General features: G+C 41.1%; 1 protein-coding gene across 1 annotated transcript in view; it reads right to left on the bottom strand.

Annotated features, from left to right (window-relative positions):
• Positions 1 to 20,128, bottom strand: part of fes (FES proto-oncogene, tyrosine kinase) — a 36,233-nt gene that overhangs the window by 9,224 nt on the left and 6,881 nt on the right. The window contains 18 exon segments of the mRNA XM_085175920.1: positions 30 to 152; positions 289 to 446; positions 1,829 to 1,847; positions 1,850 to 1,951; positions 2,104 to 2,198; positions 6,506 to 6,624; positions 7,259 to 7,312; positions 7,645 to 7,767; positions 8,077 to 8,286; positions 9,146 to 9,220; positions 9,752 to 9,947; positions 11,859 to 11,981; positions 12,146 to 12,265; positions 12,358 to 12,495; positions 14,272 to 14,455; positions 14,636 to 14,732; positions 17,878 to 18,051; positions 19,048 to 19,295. Of these exon segments, the coding sequence (XP_085032046.1) occupies positions 30 to 152; positions 289 to 446; positions 1,829 to 1,847; positions 1,850 to 1,951; positions 2,104 to 2,198; positions 6,506 to 6,624; positions 7,259 to 7,312; positions 7,645 to 7,767; positions 8,077 to 8,286; positions 9,146 to 9,220; positions 9,752 to 9,947; positions 11,859 to 11,981; positions 12,146 to 12,265; positions 12,358 to 12,495; positions 14,272 to 14,455; positions 14,636 to 14,732; positions 17,878 to 18,051; positions 19,048 to 19,295 (2,358 nt within the window).

Genomic DNA, 20,128 nt, shown 5'->3' with positions numbered 1-20,128 from the left:
CAAACACTTTGACACGTTATCGTCTTCACCTTTCTCCACCTCTTCACGTGTCTGTTGATTGGTCATGCTGGTGTAGGGGGTCATTCCCATGGAGAAGGTCTCCCACAGTAAGATGCCAAAGCTCCAGACGTCACTCTCTGTGGTATAACGACCTGAAAACAACAGCAGGGGGCAGTGTAAGCAAAGGCATAGGCGCAGCTCTTTGTGAGTATTTAACTGGCTGTTGGCAGTAGAAACCGGAGAAATGTGTCTGGTTGTGGTATTATGGCAGAGGCACTAATGATGCACCATAGTTCAGGGCTTCAGGAGCTGTCCATTTGACAGGGATCTGTCTGAGACCGCCTTCTGCAGAGTAGACTCCGTCATCTTCCTGACGGGACATCCCGAAGTCACTTATCTTCACCACGTTGCCTTCTGCGACCAGGCAGTTTCTAGCTGCAAGGTCCCTTAAAAAGCACAAGACAGGAAATGTAAGAGGGATGGAGGCTGGGGAAAAGTGGAAACAAATGAAACATAAAAAAATCATGCTCTGTATGAAAAAACAGAACAGATGGCACTTAAAAGAGAGGTGTTCCTATCATATCTCTGTGTTGTGTGCGAGTGCCATTTGACATGCAGCGTTACAGGCTGAGCAGCTACCAGCAGCCTGTCTGATCCGTCCCTGCTGGGCAAACCATACAAGTGCTGCTGTAATGAGCCGGATGTCACAACCTCCTCCTCTCTTCTAGTGCCCTTACAGCCAGCCACCGAGGCCACGTTCAATTTGTAGATATCCCCAAAACACTACAACAATTCTGAATGCAGTATATCGTTTACTTAAATATATATACATGCATACGTATTGCTGAATTAAAGGAAATGGTCGAGTTTTCAGAACGTGTTTGTAGATGGTCTCGTCTTTTAATGCAAGCTTTGTTTGCAGGCTACTCACAAAAACCCAACGTTTGATCTTTGTAAGCAACTCCTACACAGCTCTGTGGTCTTTGGAGGATGCGTAGTTACAATCAGGGCTGTGAGCTGGTTTTTCTCCTCAGTCATTAAAAATGTTCAGAACGATCTCATCACACCCAGTTCGATATTTTTGCATCAGGTCCTTAGATCTAATATATAAATCTTACTACCAGTATAAAGAGGTTCAGGAGGCACTCCTTTAAGGTCCTAAACAGGAGCCTCAGGCCATCAAGGACTATGGCATTTAAGAAATAATGTAAAGCAGATTTTTCCTGCCATGGATCATGTCTGTAGTTCTCCTCTGTCTTTATTAAGCCTTTCTGTTTTGGTACTTTTCAGCCGTAGTATTTGTTTTTATTGTAAAGTGATTTTATTTTTATTTGGAAACTTGTATTTGCTTAAATATCTTTCTGTGCACATCTCTCTAGAGATTACAGTGTGACACCTTATATGATGCTGAGCTGAAGCTTTACTTAAGGCAAGCATTTTACTGCTACTCAACATATGGGGAACTGCTACAGATAAGTGCAGTTAACAGTTAGGTGAAGTGAAAGCTTGGGAAGGTGGGTGATGCTTTGTAAAGTGTACAGTAAAAGCCTGAAAATCCACCTGCATGTACATGAGCGACGCACTTTAGTTGTTGCTGAAACTACACTGCACTGTATTCAAATGAACGTTTAATATGTAGTAATTATCAAACCGAACACAGAGGTGAACATTATGCATTCCGGCATGTTAACAATGAGGAAAGATTAAGCTGACTGCAACTGTGAAGGAAATGAATAGTGAGCATTGCAGAATCTTTATTGCTGAAGTCACAGATTTGCACATGGCTGATTCAAAGATTAGATAAAAGCGGCGTGATCGTCTGACCAACCTGTGAATGCACTTTTGCTCTCCAGGTACTCCATGCCAGATGCGACATTTTCAGTCATTTTGACCAACATCTTCGGTATCAGACTGTGACCCTCAGTGCGCAAAAAGGAGAGAAAATCACCACCTTGAAAAGTGTAAAGACACACACACATACAGAGAGCGAGAACGATGATGGAGGAACAAAGTGGGTGGTGAAAATGGTTCAATAAATCTTTGAAGGCACCGAGTTGACATGTTGAAAGACATAAAAACCGTGTCTAACAAGATCACATTTACCTTGAATGAGCTCCATGATAATGTAGATGGGCTGTTTCTGCGTGCACACCCCAATAAGCTTCACAATGTTAGGGTGATCGTATTGCTTCAGGATCCTAGACAACACACAAGACAGGTGTGTGCGTGTGTAACCCGCTGTTAGTTTACTTGTCTGATGTACAGTTTGTCTACTGTACAGTTACATTCAGTTCTGTGCACTATGCGCTAAATTTATAGAAAGTATTATGATGTTGTTGATCTACTGCTGTTTCATGACAGGGTGGTAGTGTCACCTCTGGCGAGAGGGGCTATGAGCTCACGTAGCTTGTGTGAGCCTGCTGTGACCATTTCACTCGTGATAGCCTTCAAATCACTATCATTTATCCTCCTGCTACTGAGCAGACTTTCTTTTCCGGTCTTCAACACGGACCACTGAGAAGAGCGAGCAGCAGCTGCTACATTTTCTCCTGTTTGATGAAGTATTTCAATCAAACAACTCATAGATACTTTTCATATAGAGCTCTATGTGCATACTTTTTTTTGCTGGCCAGCTTCTACAATTTTATTTCGAGGACTATTTACAGACATTCTCTTACTTTGATGTTGAGAACCATCATAGTTTGTTTTTTATGGACGGAGACCGGACGCAGTAACTGTAAGGACATTTGCACGTGTCCCAAGGTTAAGCAGAAATGAGTTGTAACCAGTGTTGGGTAAGTTACTTTAAAATAGTAACTTAGTTACATTACTAGTTACTTCTATCAAAAGTAACTCAGTTACTTCAAGTTACTCGTTACTTTCAAAGTAACTAGTTACTAGGGAAAGTAACTTTGGTTTTACTCAGAATTCTCTTGTTAATGTGTTGCTTCCATAACTTTGCCAGTCTTCTAGCTTGCTTACTTGCCACAGTGCACTGTGCCACCTACCAATAGAAAGGAAAAGATAATGTGCATATTTCCACGAGAGAAATCCCACGCCTGGACCATCATTGACTGCTGCCATGATTCTAGCCTACGTCACAGCGTCATGTGCGCCTTTTACATCCAACACAAAAACTGCAGTCGTGGTGCTTTGATTGTACTCAGAACTCGGAAATTCTGCCTTCTGAATAGGAAGATGTAGGTAACACCAGACTGCAGATGAGCTGCATACAGGGCTGGACTGGGACAGAAAATTGGCCCAGGCATTTTGACTAGAGACTGGCCCACCATTATAGGAAAAATCATAAAGCCTTTGAATGAAAACAAACGCTGTTGTGACAGTGATGTTCACTGTTTGATGGTATATATGCATCAATCTATCAATCGTTTGTTGTAAGATTCAGATAATTATTTTTTAAAAGCTAGACATTTTAAATGAGAATAAGAAAGAAAAGTATTTCTTTGTGCCCCCCTCTCCCTGTTAATGCCCTACCTGCCCCCCTGGCAAAACTTTGCTAGATCCACACCTGCACAGTTACCAGCTGTCAGCTACCTAAAAAAGGATCCTGGGGTTATCTGTCTCTCAGAAACAGTTCATAACTTCCCTTCAACTCATTCATGTCGCCTAAAAGGTAAACCTGTTTCTCCATCACCTGTTCAGCTCTGATGATTCAGTAGGACATCTCCTGGTTTCATCTTCATGTTTCCCTCTCACCAGATAACCAAACCGATATCATGACCAGCAGCTTTTTTGCAGCTGTGGCTCCAGCAAACATCAACTGATACTAGAAATTAATATTAAATAAATGCTAACAACAGCTGATCAAGCTTAAAAGTGCTGCTGTTGTTTAACGTGACATCGGCTGGTTTCCTCTTTCTGGCGCAAAGTGGGCGATAAACAAACAAGAGAGCCGATCAGCTGATCATTGATCAGTTTTCATGATTGAAGTAGAAACGGGAGAGGGAGGGGGAGAATGAAAGAAGAAGAGGCAGCTGTGCAGCAAAGACACAGAATAACTCCAGCTTTGTGTCTTTTTCATTGTAGCTGAATTACGGGACAAACTGTTCCTTTTCACCTCAATAAGAAACGCGTAATATTTTCTCTGAATACCAGACGGGACGGTTGGCAACTCTAATAACTTATGAACAAAATAAAGTTCAACATTAACTTCATAGCACCCACCCAGCTGTATAGAAACTCCGTCATGCTAGCTAGTACGCAGTACGGAAAAAGTCAGAATAACGAAAATAAACTCCACCTAAACTTGGTTTATATCTGACCCAGATAGACTGCAGGTCATAACTTCTTACCTGAAGTTCAGTTCACACTCGGACCGGCGGCCGCCTCGGGTCTCTTTTCCTTCTGCGTCCCCTTTCCTTCATCCACCTGCTGCCTCCACCACTTGCTAATGTTACTGAATCTGTGGAAGCTCCGCGATAGCCACCACACGAAGTAACGAGTAACGACCCTATCTAAATCCCAGTAACGACTAACGCGTTCCTGATTTTGGCATAAAAAATTGTTACCGTGCTCGTTACCACAATAATAACGTAGTTACTGTAACGCGTTACTTAATAACGCGTTAGTCCCAACACTGGTTGTAACACAACATAAGGGGAAGTGTTGTAACTAATGCAAGAATTTTTTTTCTTTCCGTTTCAATTCTGATCATCAGTTAAAGTGGACCGAAATTTAGATTTCCCCAAACATGCTCAATGGGAAGTTTTGGTTATTGTTGGAGTGAGTGCAGTTTCCTTTAAATTCTAAATGCATGGCGGATGTGAGAAAGGTGATGATGGTGTTTTGATGCTGTTAAGAACATACACGCTTCAGTCCACTAAAAGGTATGAGATATTGGACACAGATGCTAAACTGCTGTAAAACTCTGAATAAATTGCCCTCAGTTGATACAGTTTCACGTTTTATTCTTTGATAAGCTGACATATTGGTTACACGTGCACTATGTTGAAGGACCAGTCTGAGTCTTTTTGGATACTGAAGACATTTTAGTGCTGTTGTGTGAGGGTCAAAAAAGTTGATAAATGTAAATCCACTTGTCTATACACCATCACTGATTTCTCTTCACAATAAACTAGCAATCGTTTATTTTAGCCTGTAAACTTATGGGCAGAATATTATAACATTATCAACAAAAAGGAACATTTAAAGACTAATGTTCATTTAAACAAAATAATAATAAAAAAAATATATATATACCAATTTTTTTAAGCAGTGAAGAGTTTTGACAGTTGCATTTGTAAACAGGTTTATATATGTTTGCACTGTTCTTTATTAAGCTGTGGTGGTCCTCACAGCTTAATAAAACAGAAAAATAGCAGAGCTGTGAAAATGTTTTCACAGGAAGTCCTGAACCTCTGTGAAAAACCAAGTACATCCCATGATTCAGTAGCTTGTAGAAAGCACCTTTAGCAGAAAGGTGGTTTCTACAAGCTTAACCTAAATGTTGTCTGGATGATGCTATCAGCCTCTCAGATCATTGTGGAGGAATGTTTGGCCACTCAGTTCTGCACCATTGCGTCAGTTCACTGAGGTTTGTGGGCATTTGTTCATGCACAGTTGTCTTGAGATCCCACCACAGCATCTCATTGTGGTTGAGGTCTGGACTTTAACTGGGTCACTGCAAAATATTGATTATTTTTCTTTTCAGCCATTCTGTTGTAAATTTGCTGCTGTGTTTGGGATCATTGACCTGTTGCACGACCCAATTTTGGGATGTGTTGGACAGATGGCCTCACACTTGAAAAGACTGCAAGTAACCCAGGCCCTGTTGGTGCAAACCAAGCACAAATCTCCACCACCTCCACCCATGACAGTTGGTATGAGGTGTTGGTGCTGATATGCTGTGATTGGCTTTTTTTAAATGTGGCACTTTGCAGCCGCTTTAGGTCTCAGAAGCGTTGTGGTTTGTTCAGATGCCACTTGAACATACATAATCAAATCTTGATTTGATTATCAACCCGGCTGCTTACTTACAATTGTAATTCTGACCCCATGCAGTAAGGGTACTTACTTGGGGTGGCTGTAGCTCAGGTGGCAGAGCAGGTCAGCCACTAATCAGAAGGTCGGTGGTTCGATCCCAGGCTGCCTCCTGGCTGCATGCCAAATATTCTTGGGCAAGATACTAACCCCCCATATTTGCCTACTGGTGGTCAGAGGGCCCGGTGGCACCTGTGTCCGGCAGCCTCGCCTCTGTCAGTGCGCCCCAGGGCAGCTGTGGCTACAATGTAGCTTGCCATTGCCCGTGTGTGAATGACTGAATGTAGTGTAAAGCGCTTTGGGGTCCTTAAGGACTAGAAAATGCGCTATACAAATGCAGGCCATTTACTTCACAGTAAATCTGTTTGCATGGTAAGATTTGGGCCTGCCTCTTCTCTGGCAAAAATTAGCTCTGACTTAAATAAGTTGTTCAGGAAATTAAAACAGGTCACTGTGATGTGATTTACTGTAATGGAAACGTGTGTGTGTGTGCATGTGTACTGACCTGGCTTCCATCAGGAACTTACTCTTGTGCTCTGGGGCTAGGTTCTCTTTACAAGACTTCACAGCTACAGGAGAGTTATCGGTGCGTAAACGGCCGCTGTACACCTCTCCAAAGTTACCCTGTGCAGTGCCATCACGAACACGATTAGTACTAATCTAATTCTGTCTTCCTACTGAGCAAAGAGCATTTCTACCTAAAGCTCAAACCATTTAAAATACGGTACTATCAATTTCGATCATGAACTAAGCCACACGTACACTATTATTGAATTTAACTGGTCATTGTTTCAACCAATTTACCACACGGAGCTGAAATTGTCAGGGAAGTTAAATCTAGCAGATATGGTTAGTTCCTGTACCGGCAATTTCAGGATTTTTTTCTCCACAACAAAATTTGAACCAAAGCAATCAGTCTAACGTGCATCACAATTTAAGTGCAGACTTTTAGATTTCATTTTCAGAGCTACAGAGCAACAACATTGTACCAGCTGCTAAGGAATTAGTCCCATTTTTATACAAACATGTGTACATCATATTTAAAGCTCAATAAAATGTTCACATGAGGAAGTTAGCATCATCACCACCATCATCGTCGTTTTAGTCTAAAACTAAATATTTTACTTGTACTAAAATGAACGGCATACACTATAACACGTAAATGACTTTGCTAAGCAAAGTTTTGGCCACAAATAAAACTCTGAATACATTTTCCTTTACTTGCATAATTCTGTTAGTAAAAGTCAAGTGTACGCACCCGTCCAATGAGAGGTCCCAAGATAATATCATCATGTTCCAGGACCCACTTGTCCTAAAAGGGTTAAAAATGAAGCAAGAGAAACACACAGTGATTTTAATAGTTTTAAACTATTAAAGTGTTTAAGGGAAAAGCCAGCAGAGGACAAGTTTATGAGTACATATGTGAAAAAACAGGAGCTACACAGCCTTAGAGCAACAGAACCCATAGTTTACACAGAAAAACATGTGGTGTGTCCTATTGTTGGCACATAACATGAGAGCATGTCTTGGACAAATTTAAAGTTGTACTAAAGATTATAACAAGTCTGCAGTAAGCAGATACAAGCTATTCTAATCTAAAGACAAACATATGTGTGTGGTGTGTGTCTGTGTGTGTCACTTTACCTTTACTACAGCTTTCTTTAGCACAACTTCACACCTCTTGGTAATATGCTGTCGAGAGTTCAGCAAATGATGGATCAGGTGAGGGATGCTGGGAAAGCCTTCTCCATCCAGACGGTACATATTCTACTGGCACACATGGAGAAGCAGAGGTTTACAGAGGCGTACTGAAGACAAACTTAATGGCATTACCGGATTTAAAAAACAAAAGACTCATTATCCAAAAAAAAAAAAAATGTTTAAAGCTTAGTTTACAATAACAAGTTTTATTTTCTCACATTTACTTTTTAGGCCACATATTACAACAGTAACAGAAAGAATTGCTCTTTTTTTGCATATTGAAAAAGTGGAGAAAAAACCTTAATAAGGAAGTGAATGATGCAAGAACGTGCAATGTATAAATAGTGTCTTCAAAAACACTTTAGATTCACTTACTTCTGTGTTCTGGATGAGAAAATGTTTACAGGAGCCCTCCCATTGCACAGAAAGCACGTAACCCTGCTTCTCTTGACTCTTCCTCACTAAGAAGTCGCCATCGTTCTTCAGCAGCTGCTGGACCTCCAGTCTGGGAATGGCACCGTGGTACCAGTCCTGCTGCCCCAGAGGACGATCCACTTCTTTCACCAGACTGAGGACTGGAGGCACCTGGAGGCAGGAAAAGAGAAAAGCAGGGTCTTTAAAAGCCAACATGAATAATGAAACAATAAGAATGGGAAGGGATAGATTTTGGGTGAATCTGCAGAGATTAAATGGAAGCACATCAAAGAAGAGTCTGTAAAACTTTAAAGTATAACCACACCGCTTTCGTGCCCCCGGGGTACCACAGGGCCGGTAGATAGAAGGAGAAGTAGTTCATACAAAAATAGCAAATAGTTCAGATTCACAGTACAGCACAATATGGGCATTAAAATATTACTCACCTGATATGATCTTTTGGAGCATGCACACAATTTTATATATATCCGTTTCCAGCTGATTTAACAATAAATCAATAAAAAGTGAGAAAGGGTGTTTTTTTTTTTCAGGCCATTCAGAGTTACTGTGCAGCTGTGTCACGGGTTCCCTGAGTGCTTCTGTCTGTCAGGAATGATTAAACGATTAAATGTACACTGGCTGCCTGAAAAGTGAGCTTGGTTTGAGGTCAAGAAGAATTTTGAAAGAAGAAACTTGGCGGTCAAAATCCCAAAGCGCAGCCATGAGCACGAGACCTCAAAGACAGATTGTGTGCCTGAGCAAGCTCAACCACTCAGAGGATGTACTCTGAGATGCTGCCATTTCTTCCAGAACATGATCAATTGTTCTGTGGTTTAAAAAAAAAAAAAAGGGGGGGGGGGTCTGTGTAGAAATAGAGAAGTTCAAGAGTGATGAGGGGGAAGAAAACTTCCACTCGAACATCCTTCCTTAGAAAGAAACTAGCATGTACCATAAAGGTTGCTACAATTGCAGCTTCTCTATCGGTCACTGTAATTATTGTGCGTTAATTGCAATTTAATTACTAACTTACCTCAAATTTGGGTTTAAAGAGGTTGCTGAGATTGTTCAAGATCCCTTCCACGAGGACCCTGGGTGGAGTGTGGTCCTGAAAAAAAAAGACAAAAAAAAAGACCCAGAGCTTTTTACGCATGTCACAAAAACCTATCAAGGTCTACTGTCGGCATTAGAATTGTCATGTCTCACTTTGCTCATGTGCTTTTCAGGTTAAGTGCTAACTGCAAGACAACATCAGGCTGCTCCGGCTCTATTAAATTATTTAGGATGATTGATCTGTGAGAGTGTAACAAAGGATTGGGTGCACAGCACAAGTTTGTAGCGTTTGGCCTGAAGATAGATAAACTGGAGTTTCTTTCCATGCTAGCAACTTTATGCAAAAGCCTGGAGGAAAATACTAGATTGACACTTTCTGAGTGTTAAGTACAATCCACGCCTAAAGGATAACTGTCTGTGACTTACAGAAAGACTAACAGCTTTTCTGCTTTATAATTCAGCATGTTGTTTTCAGAGTTTACATGCAACACACAGCTTATTTTGTACAGCTGGCCCAATGACAGGACTAGTAATTAGGAGCTAATCAAAGACAAAGGAGGGAAAGCTGCTGTCAGGGAGAACATACGTTGCTCGTGCTAGATGAAAGTGAAACAGTATCTGTGTCCAGATTCAGAGCAGAGGGAGGTTCTCTGGAGCCCAGCTTGTCCAGTTTCTCTTTCAGAAGAAGCCTCTGAACCTCCAGTTTGGCTCTCTGGCCCTGAGTTAGGGCGACCTGCTGCCGGCACTCTTCCATCGCATGTCTCTTGCTGAACTGGTAGACCCTGGACAAAGCAAAGTGCAGCATCACAACACAAATGACAGAAATAAACAGAAGCGCACAGAAATCAATAAAACGCCTGCTTGTGCAGGTTTGCAGTTCTTGATATTGATTCATATGCTTAAGATGCTGATAATGAGCCTGTAAGACTTATAAAACCCCAACAGTGAACAAACAAACAGAATTGTTTCACCTCATTATCTGAGGATTTTTATCTTTTGAGGTATTTGTACAAACCCATCTCAAATAAAGCTGAGATACTGCGCAAAAATGTAATAAAACCAGGATGGAAATCTCATAAACCCGTATTATATTCACAATGGAATATAAAAGACATAACAAATGTTTAAACTCAGAACATGTACCACTGTAAGAAAACATTATTATTTAGACAATGATGCCAGACATCTCAAAAATTGTGGGACAGGGCCATGTTTACCACTTTGCAGCACCCCCCTTCTTTAACAACAGCATGAAAATATGCAGCGTCTTCACTGAGACATCATCCAGATCATATGCTGCTCTAGAAACTGAAATGTTTCCTATGTTGTAATTTGACTAAAATACGGGTTTATGAGATTTGCAAATCATTGCATTCTGTTTTTATTTACATTTTATACAGCATCTCAACTTTTTTCAGAATAGGTTTTGTACTTAATCAACCTCCGTATGTACTCAGTCTTCCCTGTTAAGTACCTCTAAGTGCAGCACACACTACAAACACCACAATCAGAATTACATTATTTCTCCTCTGAGGCACTAAGAGCTGAGTAATTGACAAGAAACTGTTCATCATCTATTTGTGTATGGGACGTTGATTAAGCATGTGTATGGCTAATTACCACAGAGGATGTTTATATGAGCGCAGGTGCAGCGGAGAATCTAATCATGCTTGGTTGACCCGGAGATCACATTGTTTTTGTTGTTTGTTTTTTCCCCGGTGACACCCAACACGCCGTCATATCATCACACAGCCTTTAATGACAACATAAAATTCTATGTGCTTTGTTCCCTTTAATTGGCCATTAAATGAGAGAACGGGCTGGACATTGAAGCTCATCAGAAACAAGTTGCCCCAGGTTCGTCATCATCACAGAAATGTAGATTAGACCTAATCCCAGAAAAGAAAAAAGCATTTAGGATCTCCATTGACAAAAAGTTTATGGTCTATGGCTTAATTCAAGAACAGGTGAGCCCAGATGTTTGGGTTTTAAACTGTAGGAATTTTTACTAACCAGCTGTTTATAAACAAAATGATTAATGCGCACATGAAGATGATTGATCAGCTGTGCTTACACTCATTAGAACCAAAGAAAGTTTCACTCAAGAAAACATTTGCAAAGACCTCAAAATGCTGGAGATCCGACCCTCTGAACTACTCAGGCTGACATCTGAGGTCAGGTTAGGTCACCTTAATTCAGTTTTTTCACTGTTGATTTGCAAAATGTTTCTTCACCATGCAAAGCAAAGGTCAGCGTCACCTCACCCCACCACCTGCACCATATGTGCTCCCAGCTGCCTTTGATAACGCAGACTCTGTTGCATATAAACACATTGTTTCCACTTGTCCTTCAAGAGCCCGTTAATGACTCGATCACTCCCCCGGGTCTGTATAGCTCTAACACCTTTAGACACCCTCATCAACCAAGACAAATGAGAGGGTTTGGGCTCCATAACTCTCAACATATTGCTGCATTATAATTCATAAGGCACTTATGGCCCGCTGAGACCACACTGGTTATTAGCCGTTGCACAGCCAACAGCACACTGAACTCCCCCGATGGGAAGGACTGCCCACTGAGGCAAACTTTAGTAATTTGTCTTCACAGCTACCACAGGACAGTGTATTTTTTCATTGTGAACCCCCCTCTCTAATCTCTGACAGCTCAGCATCAGCCTGGTGTGGTCTGCTCACCTCTGGCCCTTTTTGACACCTTCCTGCTCTTCCCCTAACTCCAGCTCCAGCTGCTCAACTGAAGTCTGCTGAGAGCCCAGAGACCGAGCCAGGTCCAGGAGCTCCTCCTCTATCGTAGTCAGTCTGTGAGAAGAAGACAGAAATCCCAGGTGAAGAGGAAGCACTTCATATATAAAACAGAAAGGGAAGGTTAACGGGAGGTTAAAGGAACACGAGTTAGCCGTGTGGAGGAAGCTGTTGCAAGATTAACAAACGAAATCTGAATGTGATTGCACTGTTGTTCTCACTTGTGCTGGATCGTCTCGAGGGTGAGGTCATTCAGTTCAATCTCCTTAGTGCTTAGCTGCTCTGTGTCCTCCAGAAGGCTGTGGTCAAAATCGGCACAGGCAGGAATCTCCCCCACAGACCTTCAAACACACAGTCCACAGTATCATTTCTCTGAAGGGTTAGCTTCCGTGATTGCCATGTTGCTGAGCGGAAACGGTCCGCCTCTGCGTACCTGTTCTGATGGATGAAGCTCTCATACTCTCTGTGAGGATCGATGGCTGTTAGAGCTGATGCCATCTCTCTGTGGATCCGCACCACTTCATGATGGAGGAGAGTGCAGATGTCAAAATACTCCTGCAGGATCTCCTTTCTGGAAGGATGAAAACAGAATGACACAATGCGAAGTGCAAATATATCACTTTGCGTCGTTTAATTTGCCAAAGCGTAACACAATTTCCAGTTTGGCTGGATGCAAGTTGCCTCATCTTGTGATGTGAAAATGTCCTTTGAGAGATTTGTCTGCGGTTAAGTATCCCATCACGTCACTTTCTCTGTCATATTTATGTTGTTATTCCCTGTTTAGAATATAATAAAGTGAGAGCAGTGCCTGTTTTTCAGCCTCAGCCGTTAGACAGAGGACTGGATCTGTCAGCTCTGCCAAACACTTCCTGCCCAGAGCCCCCAAAGTCAGCCAATCCATTTTACTGGTTGACTGCTTGTTTCTGTCTTTGACTTTATGATTTACCCTTTCAGACCCTTTGATTGTCTAAACTCCCAGAACTCTTCTCTCTGCTTTGAAACTCAGACGTTCATGTAGTGTTCAAGCTGTCAAGCCTTTGTAGGTAATGTTTGCACAGAAAAGGCTTTGTTCATAATGAAACACAGGCAGTACTCTGCAAACTCTTGAATCACCTCTCATTTTTTTTTACATTTTGCTGGGAAAAAAAGGAAATATGTGTTTTGTTCTCTGTCAAGATGATCCCACGCTGCTTCACTAATGATTCGGTCCGGGCTCTGGGGAGGCCGGTCCATGACTCATGGAGTTACAGCGTGTGTGTTCTTCCATTCAGGCATGTTTTTACTGCAGTGTGATATCAAATGAGGCCACTGCCAATCAGATGCTTTCCAGATGGTGATGCATAGTGGATGAAAATCTGACAGTGCCTTTCAGCGTTAATAATTTCATCAATTTTGACAAGATCTTCAACACCAGTGGCTGAAACGTGGAGTTTTTTTCCTATTTCTGTTCATCTGCAGGAAATCGTTTTTAAGGCCTGACACGCCAGTCGACACCACAATGTATAAACTGGACGGGCAACCAACTCTGTCAGTTTCCATGCACGTCAGAGCTACTTTAAACCACACTTATACACACACAGAAAAATGTACCACAATAATAAAACTGCAAAAAATATCTGTCTTGGTTTGCAGACACAAAGCGGCAGGGGGGCATTTTCTCTAGGTCCAGAAGTGGATCAATGACCTCAGCACATACTAGGACAGCTGACGCTGAGCGCAGGACACACGGTGTCCACAGATTTAACTATGAAATTGAAATTAATTACCTAAATTCCCAGAATTTAACATTGTCTGTGATGTGTAGACACAGCACTGGTTCATTCCTTGAGTTAGGTTTTTTAATGCTTGAAAAAGTCGCTGTTAAGCAGCCTAACAAACAAACAAAAATGGTCTGGCACAAAAACTAGACTGAAGTGAAAAAGCAGCCAATTTCTGAAGAAAAACATTGAATGACCTTTAGAAAGTCTGGAGAACTACTGCTCAAGACCGATTTAAAGCGTCTGGCTCCTCTGAAGCAAAATAGAAAGACGTGAGAGGTGACTCAAAACATTTGCACAGTACTGTAGTTGCACATATGGTAATTAGAACATTTGTTCTGCTGCTGTAGATTGTGGGATATGCTTGTTGATGGCAGCAGTGGAGTGTTATCAAGATTTGAAATTAATTGGCAAACATTCGTGCCGTGCCACAATCAAATGTGTATCTGAGTGACGACGAGCAGAAATAAAACACCGAGATGATTCGCAGGGATGCACCGGTAAATATGAGCACTGTACAGAAATGCTTCTTGTCATTCTTAATGTGTCTGTTTTTCTTCCAAACATCCACACAGCGAGTGTGATCTTACAGTATGAGCACCATCTCCTGCTGCAGAGTCTGCAGGGCGCTGAGCAGGGCCGGCTGGATCTGACTGTAATGGTGCTGATGGTAAACTTGAGCAGCTTGCACGGAGAGGACATACTCATTATGGACCTCGTAGAGTTTCAGTGAAGCCTTTATGTAACGCTCTTTGGCCTTATCTCTGTCTTTTTCTGCAGACACGCACAGGCACACAAGCACAGTACAGAAAATGATCACAGAATATAGGTCACGATAGAAATACACATATCAGACTAAACACAGGAAAACAGAAAACAAACAGAAAAACAGACCGTGACATCAACATGAAACCGATTCTATTCAGAAACATAAGTGATACCAGAAATCCCCACCTTTGCTGGTCTCCTGGTACTTCCTCTTTGCCTGAGTTGCATCTTTCACTGCGTGCCTGTAGCTGCTCTTTAGCCTCTCCAGTTCTGTCTGTGTCACCTGAAGCAATCCATAAAAAACAGCATTTTACATTTTGAACACAGTGATAAAACGCTAATAACGTAGGCTTTGTATTGGCATTTAAAAAACAGGGCATGAAAAGTTAAAACCGCCTCATATTGGATTGATATGTTTATTGATTAGCATTGAAATATCTCAGTGAAGACAGAACAAAGATTTACCACAAAGCAAGAAAGCATGAGACAAGGCTAATCAAAAGGTATTGGCTGAAGCATTTGCTTATTACGCCAACCCTTTTAACAAAAGATCTTTTAGCATGCAGCTCCTGTACACAGGGCTCGAAGCAAATAATAAAATTCAATTCAATTCAATTTCATTTATATTAGTGCCAAATCACAACAAATTCGCCTCAAGGCGCTTCATAGATACAGAGAGAAAAGCCCCAACAATCATATGACCCCCCTATGAGCAAGCACTTTGGCGACAGTGGGAAGGAAAAACTCCCTTTTAACAGGAAGAAACCTCCGGCAGAACCCGGCTCAGGGAAGGGGCGGCCATCTTGCTGCGACCGGATTGGGGTGAGAGAAGGCAAACAAAGCAAAAACAAAACAAACAAACAAACAAACAAGAAAAAACACCACCACCTTAGTAACTACATCAAAGCAAAAGAATCAAGAGGTTTTCTGTTTTTTGTTTTTGTTTTTGTTTTTGCTCTTTTCATTCTTGATATATATATTTTTCTAATACTCTATTTTTAAACATATTTTTAAACAAGGAAAATGAACTACACCTTTTTAAATCACTGTCATAACTATTCCACAGGTTAACTCCTCTAACAGAAACACACATATATAGTTCGCCCTAAACTATTTGACCTGAAAGAAGAAAAACCCAATTTACTCAATATAAAAACAGCAAAACCGAAAGCTCATGGCTCATTTTTGACCTTTTTGAAAAGTGTGGACCAAAAATATTTTTGCAGAAAAAAAAAAGACATTTTTTAATAAGACAGTATACAGCAGCAATAAAACAACCATTCAGTTGCACTGATGATACAGACTCTATTCTACAATTTCCCAAACGCAGCTCTTCCAAATCTGATGCAACAGGAAAGAAGCCAACAAATCCTGAACCAAGAAGGAGGGACTGCAGGGAGGAAGAATTTACAATAAGCACACAGGCTTTCAGACAACCCGTTTAAGGACTTTAAAATGCCAGTAACTAGCTTCCTTGTTTTAGTTCTCCGTTGGCTGAGTTCTGCATCAATTATGATTTATTTATAACTTCTTGTTTTTTTTTTCTATGACTCATCTAATTAGAGGGCATCAAGCTTGCTCCTCTAACCTGTCGACCAGTAGGCAGGAGTAGCGTAGCAGAGAGAAATAGCCCCGCTTTATTGTCAGCCTTATAGCGATGATAGCATCTAAAACACACCAAAGCAGGAAATGAATTTTTCACCTGTCAGGAACCTGTAAACTGCCAACAAAGCTGTCGTCACTGTAGTTATGGAAAGAACTTGTACATTACACAGATTTAACAGCAGCAGGTCTAAAAAGCAGATTTTACTGAATGATTCATGGTTGGAGGTGTTATAGAGAGAGACGAAACTACAATCAACTGTTTTTCAGAGGAAAACCAGCTGAAACAGTTTGCTTTTAAAGTTTTCTGTTGCTTTACTTGATACTAAGCACTCGCCTACATTTACCGATGTGCCTCGGTACCGTAACAGACACAAAAAAACAATTTTTTTAAAAACCGGTTTAAAAAACAAAAATAAAAAATCTTTTACAAACACATAACTTAAGGGCAGTGGGTGTGATGGGTGTCAAGTCGAGTTTCTTAAGATTGAAAAAGCTGTCAGTTACTATTTAGCACAGGAAGTGGACTGCTGTTGGTGTTAGGTTTTACTAGTAACATAAAACATGAGAAAAGCATAAGGAAATGATCTGACCTTTGTTAGTGTGGCTGGCGACAAAAAAATAAAACCAACACACAACCAACATCACAGATACAATCAAATTCACTGTCGCCGTTGTTTCAGTCGTGATATAAAATAATCTCTCGCTAGTGTGACTGCACGGTGATGTAAACGGTTCAAAGGCTGACTGGGCTTTTTCTGCACAGCAAAGGAGGAAAATTAAACTAAACAAACAACCAGACAGGCGTTCAAACTGCACTAAAATGAACACATCATTTGCCTGATGTAATTGGGTAATAAAACCCAGTGTGAGGCAGCTACCAGTATGAGATGGCATCAAAATGCATTTACAGACATTCTTTCCAGTCTATTGAATCTCATATCATTTGACTGCTGTCTATTTATAAGCTGCCATCACAGCACTCATCTGCAAGTCAAGATGACATATGAGGAAAAACGAGACAAACATTTCCAACTACCAACGTCTGGTTTTGCATGAGTGCTGTGGGATATGTAAACATTCTAGCGCTCTGACTGCTTTTTTGTTCTCGTAAAAAGTAATTCAGTGTGTTTGCTTTCAATTTAGATATGAGCACAGTGACAAAAAGAAGCAGGCAGCAATTATCTCAGCAAATTCCTGAAGACCCTGCTGTACGCCGTGCTGTTTCAAACGGCCGTGAGCGGCTGCAAAGCAAATTTGTACCAGCTGAAGATATGTCTTTGCATACTAGACAAAGTTTGTTTTGGTTTTTTTTTTCAAAAAAGCACGTAAACACAAAGTGATATTTAATTTTAGAGACCAAAAAGCTGTAGAACAGGTAAGTGTAGTCACTTACCTGCACCAAGATCATTTTCCACTGATAATAAACATTCATATGGTTCCGCCTTTATTTATTTTATTCAACTCGTGGGGATAAAAGTGTGCAAAACTGTAAACCAAAGGGACATTTAGAGAGCAACAGCTGTGAAAATTAACACAGAAATAAACCACCTTGCTTTTTTCCCCCATAATTAGAGGTGTGACTGTACAAAAGTAGTTTAATCTGCCTCATGACAGGACTGAAAGTTTGTATAATGGTAAAGTAGCTAGATATTTTAGCTTGTGGTATATGTGTGTAGTTTATTGCTTAAGCTGCGGGGAAATTAAAGAAGTCCCAACAAGTCATTGTTCCGGTTCAAGTCTTCGAAAGCTGAATATAGGCCAGTGTGAATGATGTCTTTTTGAAGTAATGTGTGTGTGTGTGTGTACACGTGTTAATCACACACCTTGTTGAGCTCCTGCCTCAGCAGGTTCCACTGCTCTGCGTACGTTTTGCGGAGCTGCTGTTTGTCTCTGATGAGCAGCGTGAGTTTGCTGATTGGACCGTCCAGCAGATCTTCAGAGCGCTTTTTCATCAGCTGACTGAGAGACTCGGTCTGTGAGACCAGCACTCCCCAGGACTGACAGACAGAGGCAGAAGTCAGCGGGACACATCGTGGGGACATAAAGAGAAAACCGATAAATGGAACTCACTAAACAATCCGTGACTACCTGACATGTTGGTAACCAGCTTTGGAGCCAGGCTCGTTTGTTCCTTAGTTGGAACTGATTTAAAAAATGCATGAAGTCATGTTGGACACAGATACAGCTCGCTGGGTATTTCATACTACAGAGACTTGGGTTTGAATCCATCATGAGGCCGTTTACTTCCCCTGGTCTTTCTCCTAGCTCTCCTGTCTTCTCCACAGTGTTCTACCAAAATAAAGGCTACTAATATATTTAGTACAAATAAGCAATGGTTATTGGTGGGTAAAGCCACCAAATTATTATTTAAAAAAACTTTGAGATGCAGAAATAAAACTAGTTTCGAGCGCATCAGCAGCACATTTCACGGTTGTAGGTTCTTTAAATGTTTTCACAATGTGTGCAGATGAGCCAATCAAAGACGTGCTTACTCTATTTGATTTGAGAACACATTTAATTTGACAAGGTGTAGGTCAGCTTTCAATATTTCAAAGAAACTAAGCAAACCAAGCTTTTGTAGATTTAGTTGAGACATTGCTATGCCATTCAGATATACTTTGTACTTATTTTAAACACTAATGGGATCTCAGCAGTCGCTGCAGTTACTTTTAGAGTATGTCATGTGAGGTTATTTGAGGCATTCTAGATCTACACAAGACAGTTTTAGATTCATGTGCTAACTTCTGTATTTTATTTCCTCAGCTAATATTACTGTTTTTACTTTTACTTTGCTCATTGAACACTTGATGATGCATGAGTGTAGCAAACCCTTTTTTGGGGGGGAAAAAAATCTAAATGTGCATCAAATTAGAAGATTAATTTTAAATGCACTGAATGAATGAGTCTATTGCGCAGTGGCATTCTCCCACCTGAACGACAGGTGATGAGGTAAATCTAAAGCTTCAGGCGCAGTGCGATATGCAAGGCCTCACCTTGTTGAGCTGACTGATGTAGTCCAGTCCTGTGTTAGCCTGAGGTCGGTCCAGCTTCTCAGCCAGGCCAGTCATGTGGTGCAGCTGCACTGAAAATTCCCGTTCGCTCTTCGCTCGCTGCCCCATCCACTTCTTCATGACTTCCATCAAGAGAAGCTCTGAGTCCAGCAGTCGCAACACTGCTGCATGTGCCTGTGGACACCTCAGGTCCTCTCCAAAACCCATCTCTGGATAATTACGCTTTCCTCCTGGCAATGAATTGTTGTTAGCAGTAAATCCTACAGCACATTGGAATTCTCGTGAGAGACGCAGGAGCGGAGCAGCAATCCGTAGCAGCTGCTAATGACCAAGTGCATTCATTTCAATGTGACCATCGAGGAGTTTCACTTCCCTGTGAGCAACAGAGGTTTGTGTGAAGCGGCACTTCCTCATGTGTCTTTGAATGCGGTTACTGTCATTTTGCTTTCAATTTCTATGGAGCTTAAGAGGTGCAATGATCATTAAGCTTGAATTATTTCTAAATAATATCATCACTAAAGCACTTATATAATTATGTGTTTTTAAAAAATCTAATTAAATGCAAAAACCAAACAGTCGCGTAGAGGCTGAATGCAGCCTGAGAGACCACTGAGCTCGCACTGAGCTGTGTCTTATCTGCATGTTAAACTGGGACCACTGCTTATCTGTGCCTGAGTGCAGCAGAGCAACACCACTGCATATTGCTCAGTATGGTTTACAGATAATTCTGTACATCTATACACACAGAAGTGCTTTTCACTTCTCTGCTTTTATTGTATTGCTTGAATTATTAATTCCTATTCTAATAACATTACAGAACAGAATGATTCCACGAATTACTACTTTAAAATAACTTCTTAACTACTACTACTAGTAGTAGTAGTATCCCCATGTTTTTAGTTTTCAAATACACATAAAATCGAAGTGCAATAGAAGATGAGTCTCTGTTCCAGGTCAGACAGACATGGCATTTTATGTCTTGTGTTAAGAGCACCACTTTTTTTTTACCCTAGAGGGCCTTACTGGCTTAAAATAAGCAAAGGCCCACTACTGAAAAAGTGAA

This window comes from Neolamprologus multifasciatus, chromosome 1, assembly GCF_963576455.1.
Source record: "Neolamprologus multifasciatus chromosome 1, fNeoMul1.2, whole genome shotgun sequence".
Classification (NCBI taxonomy): domain Eukaryota; kingdom Metazoa; phylum Chordata; class Actinopteri; order Cichliformes; family Cichlidae; genus Neolamprologus; species Neolamprologus multifasciatus.
This window is presented reverse-complemented; position numbering and strand designations above follow the sequence as displayed.